At 32.8% G+C, this 12024-nt stretch overlaps 2 protein-coding genes across 6 annotated transcripts; one reads left to right on the forward strand and one right to left on the reverse strand.

The window, feature by feature from the left end:
• Positions 1-1388: 1388 nt before the first annotated feature.
• LOC137818295 (3-epi-6-deoxocathasterone 23-monooxygenase CYP90D1) lies at positions 1389-5782 on the forward strand. The gene is made up of 8 exons (XM_068621622.1): positions 1389-1807; positions 2044-2368; positions 2874-3023; positions 3123-3368; positions 3739-3828; positions 3913-4098; positions 4197-4318; positions 5345-5782. Exons 1-8 carry the CDS (start codon positions 1593-1595, stop codon positions 5433-5435), a joined length of 1425 nt encoding a protein of 474 aa, XP_068477723.1. The 5' UTR covers positions 1389-1592; the 3' UTR covers positions 5436-5782.
• Positions 5783-7850: 2068 nt separating this feature from the next.
• Positions 7851-11226, reverse strand: LOC137818296 (calcineurin B-like protein 10). 5 transcript variants are annotated; one of them, XR_011082053.1, is made up of 9 exons: positions 11079-11201; positions 10814-10991; positions 10635-10717; positions 10464-10523; positions 9310-9418; positions 9132-9206; positions 8767-8842; positions 8570-8682; positions 7851-8229 (listed from the first exon to the last, which is right to left on the reverse strand). XR_011082053.1 is itself a non-coding variant. In XM_068621623.1 (9 exons), exons 1-9 carry the CDS (start codon positions 11106-11108, stop codon positions 8142-8144), a joined length of 795 nt encoding a protein of 264 aa, XP_068477724.1. In that variant the 5' UTR covers positions 11109-11226; the 3' UTR covers positions 7851-8141. The 5 variants fall into 5 exon arrangements, 4 of the variants coding, with proteins under 4 accessions (XP_068477724.1, XP_068477725.1, XP_068477727.1 ...); XM_068621623.1 differs by having other exon boundaries at positions 8767-8847; positions 9154-9206; positions 11079-11226; XM_068621624.1 differs by having other exon boundaries at positions 8767-8847; positions 9154-9206; positions 10464-10519; positions 10631-10717.
• Between the last annotated feature and the right edge of the window lie 798 nt (positions 11227-12024).

A 12024-nucleotide genomic window follows, 5' to 3' on the forward strand; every position in this document is an offset into this window, starting at 1 on the left:
AATCCAAGAATGCTTATTCTCCATGTTTGTTTTGGGGTGCTGAATTGCATATTCACCATGTTGAGGTTTGAGAATAGTGAATAGAGATTCACATGGGCTTAGTGTAAACATGCTCAATTTCCCAAAAGGATGTGGACACAGATGGCACTGTGCAGACTGGCAGGGTTCCCACAACATGCATGCAAAGCAAGCCTCCACCACGAAGCCAACCACTAAAATACTATAAGTTATGTTCTCAACTACTAGTTTTTCTTTTCTTTTGAGAAAAGAATTGCCTTTTTTGTAGTTGATGGTCCAAGCTCCTCAAACTCCAAGAGAATATACAATAGTATGTATGAATTTGATTCTGGGATTCTCACTGATTTGGTGTAATAGTTAAATAAAATTCAGAACAGCGCCGAATAACTCATTTGCCAAAATGATATTAAAGTATGAACGTTGAATTGGTTTCCCTTTAAAACCATGCCATTGTGATTGTGATAATGATAATGATAATAATAATAATATAAAAAACAAAAAACAGCATAATTGTTGACTGCAGTCAAAGAGAGAGTTACGAAAGCTTAATCAAAGTTGGGTAGGCATGCATATGAAATAATAAACTTGGAGAAGAGGTGGTTTATCTTTAAATACAATCTTTCATGCAACTTTGCCACTCTCATTCCTGCTTGGTCAATTAAAGGAATGTACCTTCACTGGCCAATACATTTAAAAGTGACAGAAATGTGGGGATAGGACAAGTATTTTTATATGGTAGAGAAAGAAAAGGGTATGTGGCCTCTAGCATATAATAAGAGAAAGGAAGGAAATGATGATAACGTGAGAGGTTGGAGAAGAGCATGGAATGAAGAAAATGTAGAAGAGAGAGAGAGAGAGAGAGTAGTTTTGAGGCGAGGTGATGATGATGGAGGAATGTGGTTGGACTTATTGAGTTTCACATGAAGGCACGAGGTCATCCAACTGCTACTGCCAAAGGAAAAGGAAGGGGGGACGCCATAATCCAATGTGCTACACCAACAATCATGCCCTTCTGTGGGGACTTCTTTTATTCTATAATGTGAAACCAAATCATAAACTAAGCAAAACCAGACATGCATTATCAGTTCAAATTTCACGTTCTCAACATATAATAAAAAGTCTTATATATTCTCCAACTTTACTGTTTTTGACAATTCTTTTTGAGACTGTATTTGATATATATATTATGATAGATAGTGTGTATTTCTTGGAATTTGGGATAGATAATAAGCTACTGATTTGAGAGACATTCCAGAGCCTCATAGCAAAACTATTGACCCAGTTCAGTCCAAAGGACACAGGTAGCACTAAAATTCCTTGTGCCTTGAGAATATAATAATAATAATTCAACATTGTGCTTTTGTTAATGTATACATGAATATTTATATTCCCCTAACACAAAAAGTTAGCTAAGACTTCACAAAATCTCTCTCCTTCTCCCTCTTCTTGCACGCGTACACACACATGCACACTGAAATATTTCATAAAGAAAAACGTGGTTATGGCCGTGGCCACCATATGATTATGCATATTTAAGCCAAAGCTAGAAGTATTATAGAGTGTGTGAGAAAATAATGGACAACATTTGGATTGTTTCTGTGACAGTGTTTCTCTTGTGCACTGTGATCTTCCTCTACAGGAAAAGGCTTAGCCTCATGCTCAAATCAAAATATAGAAGTAAACTTCCATTAGGGACTCTTGGATGGCCTTTTATAGGTGAAACCATTGAGTTTGTTTCTTGTGCTTACTCTGATCGCCCTGAGAGCTTCATGGACAAGCGACGCAGCATGTAAGTTCATATATGCAATCATTTTTTATGCACCACTTTATTTAAGCATGCACTTCAATTCACCTTCATTACAACTTAGCTTAGGTTCTTCCATGCCATCACATATCAAAGTTTGATACTTCTAAAGAAAGGCCATCTGGGTTGTAAAAGTCTCATCATTTCTTGGCTTTCTACACAAAGTTGAATCTATAAATTCATGTTGTTTTCAATAAGATTTGGCGTGTTGCAACTTGTAGGTATGGCAAGGTGTTTAAGTCACACATATTTGGAAGCCCCACAATTGTTTCCACGGATGCTGATGTGAATAAGTTTATACTGCAAAGTGATGCAAAAGTTTTTGTTCCTTCATATCCCAAGTCTCTTACTCAGTTGATGGGGGAGTCTTCTATTTTGCTTATCAATGGAAGCCTTCAGAGGAGAATACATGGACTTATTGGAGCTTTCTTCAAATCTCAACAGCTAAAGGCTCAGATCACCAGAGATATGCAAAAGTATGTCCAAGAATCAATGGCTAGTTGGAAAGAGGACTGCCCCATATACATACAAGACGAAACAAAAAAGGTTAGCTCTGTAGTTTCCTTCTCTTCTCTCTGACTGAAGGGGTGTATGAGTGTTCGTACGTGTGTGTTTATGCAAAACCTTGTCTTCTCTCTCCCCCCCACGTGGTGTAGAGGTCAGAATCTAGCTTCAAAGTTTGCTCACGGTGACTTCTTGAGAATAGTTCCATCAGACACAAGATAAAACAAAAGATGCTGCTTCTCTTTAATCTATACTTGGCATCTTGTTACATGTTAAGTTGTTTATATCAAAGCATCCACACCTCCAAAGTTGTATGATAAAGTGACCACACTTTCTCCTTACGTTTATGTATGAGTTACTGAAGTAATAATTGGTGATGGAGCTACTTGTGTTTCAAGATCATATAATTATAAAGCGAAAATCCTAGTTATCTTTATGGGGTTCATAATCATTTTGTACCAATCATGCTACATTGAAATTGAGATTATTATAATTTACTCTTTTCAAAGATACCAACAGGTAACAATTACTTCTTTTCTGTCCCCAGATTGCTTTTCATGTACTAGTCAAAGCATTGATTAGTTTGGATCCAGGAGAAGAAATGGATCTTCTGAAGAAACATTTTCAGGAATTTATCTCTGGCCTCATGTCTCTACCAATAAATCTACCAGGAACTAAACTTTATCAATCTTTGCAGGTAAATCCATTAGTTAGATATTTATTTCTTTTTTTACCATATATATGTCATGTCATGATCATGGGCCTGGTAATACTCACTTCACTTTTTTGGTTTTAGGCAAAAAAGAAAATGGTGAAATTAGTGCGAAGAATTATCCTAGCTAAAAGAAACAGTGGCATTTGCAGAGTTCCAAAAGATGTGGTGGATGTGCTTCTTAATGATGCAAGTGAAAAATTGACCGATGATTTAATAGCAGATAATATTATTGATATGATGATTCCTGGGGAAGACTCAGTGCCAGTTCTTATGACTCTAGCTACAAAATATCTATCAGAATGTCCTGCTGCTTTGCAGCAATTGACGGTATGCTAACTGATAAATCTCCTCTACACCAGTTATAATGAAATTCACCTACCACCAATCATAAGCACTTCTGGATTCAAAATTATCTCATGCTGTTTTGGTCAATTAGTATTTAGTAGTTAAGCACAGGACTCCAACTCTTAGTGGCCTAGTCTAAAAGTAGGAAACCATTTTATTGTTGCTATTATGCTTCTTTCCACTATGTTACCAAAGATTTTGAATTTTTCTTGGGGACATTTGGCTAGTAATGATGGTGTGAAGTCCTTTGTACACTAGATATATATGATATGAGATCAACACATCTGCACTTAAGAAAGTCTGTGAACTAATTCCCTGATTAACTTTTGGCAAACTACTTTTATGCTCTCAGGAGGAAAATATGAAGCTTAAGAAACTTCAAGACCAGGTTGGGGAGTCCTTGTGTTGGAGCGATTACCTATCATTGCCATTTACTCAAACAGTAAGGCAACAGTGGATCCTCATCAAAAGACAAGTAAAAATATTCCATACTTTTCACTTATTGTGTTAAAATCTACTTGTGCAGGTCATCACTGAAACTCTCAGAATGGGAAATATTATAATTGGAGTAATGAGAAAGGCCTTAAGAGATGTTGAAATAAAAGGGAACTTTATACCACAAGGGTGGTGTGTGTTTGCAAATTTTAGATCAGTTCATCTAGATGAGAAGAACTATGAATGTCCATATCAATTCAATCCATGGAGGTGGCAAGTAAGAGAAATCCCCTGCTCATAAGTTATTTGTTAGTTCCTTTATATTTTGTTTGTATGTTATTTATTTAGCTTAAGTAATGAATTGGTGAACTTTAGGACAAAGACATGAGCAGTTGCAATTTCAGTCCTTTTGGAGGGGGACAAAGGCTTTGCCCTGGCCTTGACTTGGCCAGGCTGGAAGCTTCCATCTTCCTACACCACTTTGTCACTCAATTCAGGTAATCATTCTACACTTCACTTCTTTTCTAGTGAGTGAATAATTGTAAAAAGTCATCATGCCCAAATTTTTGACCTCTTGTTATGACATAGGAGCAAAGGCAAAATCATAACACCAGACATACAAATTTCTGTCACTCAGCGGACCAAATGGCTTTGCATGGACCCTTTTCTTTACTTTAATTTTCACTAATGATTTTCTCTTTTGAAACTAAATTTGATTGCTGAAAATTACATATTCCACATATAAATATCCTGGTGGGTCAATGTCATAAATTTCTCTTTATTGCATATGGACAAAGGAGGAATCCAAGTTGTAAAGTTTACGGGGCCAGAAAGCCTTACATGCTACATCAGAATTCAGAAAAGCCTCTTGATCCTAATCTTTGTTATATAATAATAATTAATGTGTTAATCAAACTTCTTATAAACCAGTGCTGACTGTGAGGGAAGCCATGGTTCTTCATGAATGTATCTAAACTGTTAGTACAATGCCAGACTTGAGGATTTCAAGCATAATCATTCTGCAATTTCACACTTACTTTAGTGACATAAAATAGACAGAAAGAATGTTATTTCATTAGAGAAATACATTCAACTATTGTCTCTTGAAGTACTGTTTATTTATTTATTTTCTAGCTTGAAGCAAAAATAGCTGTTATTGAGAACCAAATTATATGCATGCCTGTATTTTATATTATTCCTTAGGACTATAGGTTTTGACTTCTATTGCACCATGCTTGTATAAAGATATATATGGCCTAAAAAATGAAGATGCTAAAATGAGGAGCTATTGGTGGTCAAATCATGTTAGGTTGACAAAAGCCTTTGTTGATATTACTCAGTCAAGCAGCCTAATGATTTAGGCTTTGCTAGGTCTGCATAATGTGCAATCCAATAGTGCATTTTATGCTTTTCTTTTCTAACATTTTTGAACTCTTAAATTTTCTTTGCTTAGTTTGTTTCAAACATGTTCATGGCATGCAATGATAATTAGAGTTCCTAAAATCCAATGTTTTTACATGCAGATGGCATGCTGAAGCAGATGCAATAGTGAACTTCCCCACAGTAAGAATGAAAAGGAGGATGCCTGTGATGGTAAGGAGAGTGGAATCTTAGGTTGGCCAAAAAGTGTGGAAAACCACTTCTACCAAAGGATAAAGAAGAAGAAGTGTATGAAAAATAGAAAATCTGAAAGAACAGAACAAGGGGGAGGGGGGACCAGAAAGATTGGCTAATGTGGACACACGTGTGGTGAACTGCATAAGCTTTTTTTGTCTCCTTGCATTAGTCTTCCACATAAAGACAATGGAAAGTTTCATCTCGAGGGACCCTTAAATTAGGTAGTATTTACTTTTCACCAATTTTTCTTTCTCATTTTACCTAGTGTGGTAGGAAAATAAAGGTTGATTGTAAGGGAGAGCACTTTTATCTTGTTTTTGAATCAGAGTTTCTTTTGTGTATCATTTTTCCCTTTCTCTTGCCCACTTCTTTGTTCTTTTTCCTTTTTCTTCTTTCTTGGGAAGGATTGAATAAGGTGAATAATTGACTCAAAAGATAATCCTTTGAGTTTAAGGGTCCCATAAATTAATCTTATTCTTAGAACAACTTGCTGAAGTTCCTCTTTAAAATATAGATTTATTCATACTTTAGACAGAGATGATTGAAGAAGGAAACAAAAGTGACTAATGTACACAAGATCCATCACCCTTTAGTTTGAATAATGATGTGAAGCATCTAAACAACAAAAAAAGGCACTAAAATCATTTTGGATCTAAGATTCTTGATCCTCCATCAACTCCAACTGGTTTTTGTGCAAACCTTTTTATAATATATGAAACCAACATATATTCATTGAACATTGTTTTTCCTTCGAGACAACAGTTTTATGTTATGGAATCATGTTGTTTATCATAACTCTCACTTGCATTTCTCACTTCATATTCCATTGGTTAGAATAACTTGATTTCGATGCCTCTTAATAAGCATAATCATGCACAATGGGGTGATATGAATACTGAAAAAATAAAGTGTTATCCACAAGTACTTGTTATTTTATATAGAAGTATCTAATACCATTTACTTATATATTACTCCCCTTATTAACTTATTATTAATAACGTAAAATTTTCATTTTTTTTATACTTTTTGTCCTTTAAACTGTTTTTAAAAAAATTAAAATGATTAAAAGTTATGATTTAAGTGTTTTTTTATTAAAAAAACACAAACAAAACACACACACATAAATAAAAATTAACTCAATTATTCGTGTTAAATGGGACTCATTAACATTAAATTTCATTTAACTTTATAAATATGTAAACCAAAAGTTAAAAAAATTTACATATTTATTCTAACTAATATTGAAAATTGATTTCAGTATCAGAATTTTTTTTACAAGTATCCCTCTATACTCCTATAGGACAATAATATTTATTTGTATGAATTTTAAGTTAATGTAAATAAATAAATGACTGTATAAGTTATGTAGAATTCAAAAGATAAGTAAGTTTAAAAATTTATGTTTTAATGTTTTTGAATAGGTTATCTTTTTCGGTAATCTCTTGGTTCATAGATTAATCATCTTCATGGTATTGCTCTCACCACTCATTTAACGAGTTTTCATATCGTGAGAATAAATAATGATGTTTAAAATATAAGCTGATGTTTAAAATGAAAATAGGATTAAAAAAAATAAAATTTATTAAAGTTGAGACTTGAGGAAAGAAAGTAGAATTCTCAACATAAAGTAAACGTTCAAAACAATTAATAATTTGGATTCTCAGAAAATATATATAAAAAAATATTACTAAACTGTTGTGAAACCCACCCACTATAAAAAAAAAATGGAATAAATGAGTGTCCTAAAAGGGTAATAGAAAAAGGTCAAGTTTAGGTGAGATAAAACTTTTTACTCATGAATTAACAAAATAAAATTATTTGTTATTTAAGTTAAGGCTTTTTTTTATGTCCATTCATTATTATTTAAAAAATTGCTTCCAAGTATGCAAAAAAAAGTTATTGATGTTTAATGTCTTGAGATTATGTAGATGTTAACTTATTTAAATATTAAACTTGTTCCATCAATGTCACATGTCTATCATATAAACCACATTACTAAGATGGAATTAAAACCATTTTTTTAAAAAAAAATACTAATACAAGAGAATGCACTTGAATTAGATTTCAAAATCCAACCAAATTTCAAGAAAAACTTTGTATTTGTTGATTTCTTATAAAAGTACGGGCTAACATATTTTTTTATAGAAACTAAAACTTTACCAATAAACACACTATATTATAAGAAAACTTAATTATGTTTTTAGAAAATCATTTTAATTTTTCAAACTTTTTAAAATACTGCAATTTAAATTTCTCAATACTAAATTTAAAAGACTGAACTATTTTTTCAAAATTATTTTTAATCCCTAAACAGAAAACTTGAGAGTAAAGCTTTTGTTCTCACATTTAAGAATCTAAAATGAGTTTTTTTAAAGAAAATAAATTGGAAGGGTAAAACCAAACTTACTCAAATTTCAAGAAATAAAATCATAATTAAAACCCTTTTACATTGTATACTTCAAATGTTTTCTCTACAAATAAATTTTGTACACAGCACAAAAAGGAGGTGTAAAGGAAGCTGATCAAAGCAAACCCTAATTTGGTTCCATTTAATCGGTTTACTGGTTTGTATCAGATTTTGAACACCCTTTTGTGTTGAACCTCTTCCATGATTCTCTCTTTGGAGGTGGACTCAACATTCAAATGGTGGAATCTACTTCTCAGAACAGCAACAGCTGGTGCCACAAAACAAGCTTCCACTCCTCAATGTTTATGATTGCCATTAATTTGCCAGTGAGAATCATCAACTTCGGTGTTGAAAATGAAACTGGTAAACAGTGTGCTGATGTCCCTGGCCAGAGAACAAACAACAATGAAATCCATGAACTCAGTCCCGTCCATGCAATGCAAACCTCCTAAATGATTAAAATATATATTTCTATAAATTTCAAATAAATGTAAGGGTTAACATTGACATTATAAAGCATCGATTCATCAAAATTCTCCCCTGCATTTGGTTTGTTTTTGTTTTCATTTTCAGTTGATATGTTTTTACTAATTACAAAAGTCCCAACTTATTTTCACTTTATTTCCTGTTTTGAAGAACCTGCAAAGGGAATGACGAATAGGGAAACAATTATATGGAAAAAGATATTTGTGAAAGAGATAAAGCAAGGAAACTAATTAATTACGCCAGATGAGGAAGAGTCATGTGCTTCAAGAGTGTTGGGTGTCGAGTGACAAATGCCTTCCATTCTTCTTTGCTTATTTTATCATCTCTATCAGCATCGGCCTCTTGAAATGTCTGACATTTTTTAAAAAGAAAAGCTACATAAAGGATCGAAACTAAAATCAACAGAGGGAAAAACACTTTCCTGCAAACAATTACCTTATCAATAATGACATCAAGAGCTTCATCTTCCAGGTCCATCCCATATTCTGACAAAATGGCAACAACCATTTGCCTAACCTGGAAAGAGTCGTAGGTTAACAAAACATTTACAACTGTTAATAAACTAAGAACAATAGGAGGAAACGTATTACATAAAATAGCAGACATCCTGATGGTTATTTTGAGTTTTATTCATTCATCAGTGGACGTTAGATTGCCATAGACTTGACAAACAGAAACCATCACCACCACTTTTCTTTGTTGAACTTGTCAAATAAAATTGGTATTGCACCAAGGGAATTCCAGTGCAATATTATTCTATGATAACAAAAATATATTTAAGCCGATATCATATTGATAACCTGGACATGCCAAGATACTCACTTCTTCTTGCTCAATATATCCAGTCTGTCTCAAGTCATACAGTTTAAAAGAAACTACGAGCAAACCAATAAAAAAAAGTTATCATTTTTATGAATATTTACAGTATAAAATAGATAATGTAAAAACACAAATGCAAAGCTCTTGCCGAAGACTTACAGTCAATTTTCTTTTCCGGAGGAGTACAAGGATGAAAGATATTGAGAGCATGCACAAACTCCTCAAATTCTATAACACCATTTCTTTTTTCATCGAAAACATCAAACACCTAGAAAATTTTGTAATCATTAAAATGAACTCAAACACACAATTCAAAGAGGAAAAACAGCAGCAAACAACAGAACTTTCAGAAAAACAAGTAACCATGACATTTTTTTAAGGGAGTGAAATGGGGAGAACACCTGATACTATTGGCTATCTCGTATAAGGTCAACAATGTAAAATTAGATATTTAAACACCAGAAATACGGTTGTCTATCATACACCTTTCAATATCTCTATCACACACATCTACGATCTTTCAAAGAGTTTTAACCTAATGACAAGCAAAGCTAGAAAATAATATCAATTTATCATAGCAATTTAAGACTTTCGTCAGTGTTAACAATCATTTACAAAAGGAGGAAATGACTGGGAAGTAAGAAACTACAAAAGGAATGATACAAAAACACATTATAGTTGTTGATCACGCATCACATAACATAATAGACTAGAAAAAGCATCTTTAGGTCTAAAACCGTCTGTAATGTTTCACAGGGGATTATGAAGGAGACTTGGAAGGAAAATAAAGATTAGAAAGATGGATATATGGAGCTATGAATATTGTCATTTATTTTCCAGCTGAAATTTGTATTGAGGCAGCAGCATTCTATTTGCCAGTATATATATATAAAAAAAAAACACATCGAGCATCGATTAACCATGTTACTATGTTAGGGAAACAAACTGGAGCGAAGTTAGTATATAGCAACAGGCTATGAAGTTTTTTGTTCACGACTTATAAGGGATGAAAATTATTAAACTAGAAAAATACCGAGTTAGTAGTTGCGTGAACAAAAACAAAGAGGTTTATGCATTAGGAAAACATTTCCACCCTGATTTCCATATGCCACAGGAAATCAAAGGGTATGAGCTATAGTTTGGTCCCCTGAAAGCTGTTTTCTTTGCAAATCAAAGTTGGATTTTGACAAAAATTACAGCCTCTCTTCCATCAAAATCCACTGGTTCCTCACCTCCAAACCAAGTAACACTAGGTCTGAAACAAATCAAGTAAGCAGAAAAGAAAAAAAAAACAGTTGTGAAAATGCTTATACCCTGTCAAGGAAAAGATTCTCCCCAGTTGTGGTCTTCAACAGTGCCAATGTGAGTTCTTCCTTCACACAACAAACAACCAAGAGTTAAAATTAAGATAAACAAAAATGGACAAACTTAGGATCAAAGAGACATTGATCCCCAAATCCCAATCTAGCTACCTACCTACCTACCTTGTGGATGAGGCCATCGTCAATGATAGAGCTACTCAACTTCTTGAACAACTCATGCAAAGCCTCAATCTCATTAACAGTAACTGCCACACACCAATCACGAACTTCAAACCACCATTTTCTTAGCAAAACGAACAAAAACAGCAGAAAACGAAATTAAAAGAAAAAAAAAAACGAACACGGAGAGTCCTTGGCGAGGGCGAGAATGTCGTTGAAGGTAGCAGAAGAGGGCTTCTTGTTCTTTGCCGGAGAATGGAAATCGAAGCAACCAGTTAAGCTGAAAACCAAAGCTTCAACAATTCCGATGAGCGGAATGCACACCGCACACAGCGTCTCTCCGAACGTCAAGCCCGATCTCTGACACCAATCAATCGCAAACTCATAATTCGTTTACACGATAATCAAACACAGATCAAAATCGGTAGTTCAAAAAAATTGTGTTACCAGAGATACACGCGTCTCTTGAAACTCCATTTCATCTTCCAAAACTTTTCGCAGAATTAGAATCAGAATTCAAATATCTATGAATTATCACAGTATTTATCCGTTCAAAAATATTTAATTGTCATAAATTTTAAATGTTTATTTATTACTATTTGATATTCATATAGACACGATACTTGTGAGACATTCATGAAGTGTCTAATTAAAAAAGTATTTGTTGAATTTTTGACAATTTTAATATGGTTCTAACATAATTTTAAAAAGAAAATATACATTAATTTTTTAAAAACTCAAATTTATTGTATAATTTTTTTTTATTATTATAAAAATAAGAAACAAATTTTTTTGAATCCGTCATGAAAAACATTTTTCTGCTCCAAAAAATAATCTGAAATATACTTGTGCACATAAATCTTTATTGTCAATTTATATAATTCATAATTATATAATATATAGATTTGTGTCCTACATTTTATATATTATATACATCTTCGTATCTGTGTTCGTGTCTTATCATATCTATATGCATAGTATAAAACATCAAAATATTAATACTAATCATCATAAAACCTCAATGTTAAAATAAGACCACCAAAGGGATAATTAACTATTTATTAGTGATTAATTATGAACTATTAATTAAATTAGTGACTGGGTTTTATCCATGTGCAATAAGCACTTGACAGAAACCTAAATTGTGACGTGGGGTTGTCGTTGTCATCATGTTTGGTACAAATAGTTCTTTATTCAAAGAATAATAACAGTTCCAAAATTTTCTTATTTATTAGGGATTTTTACTAATTGGTGCAATTTTATATGAAAATTGTTTTGTCTTAATTATCTTATCTTTTGCAGATAAATAGATAATTTGACGTGTTAATGACTAATAATATGAATGTACATGTGGAAAGTGTAACGTTTTTTAGTTATCATTAATCATACAATA

Source organism: Phaseolus vulgaris, chromosome 10 (genome assembly GCF_000499845.2).
Source record: "Phaseolus vulgaris cultivar G19833 chromosome 10, P. vulgaris v2.0, whole genome shotgun sequence".
Lineage (NCBI taxonomy): Eukaryota > Viridiplantae > Streptophyta > Magnoliopsida > Fabales > Fabaceae > Phaseolus > Phaseolus vulgaris.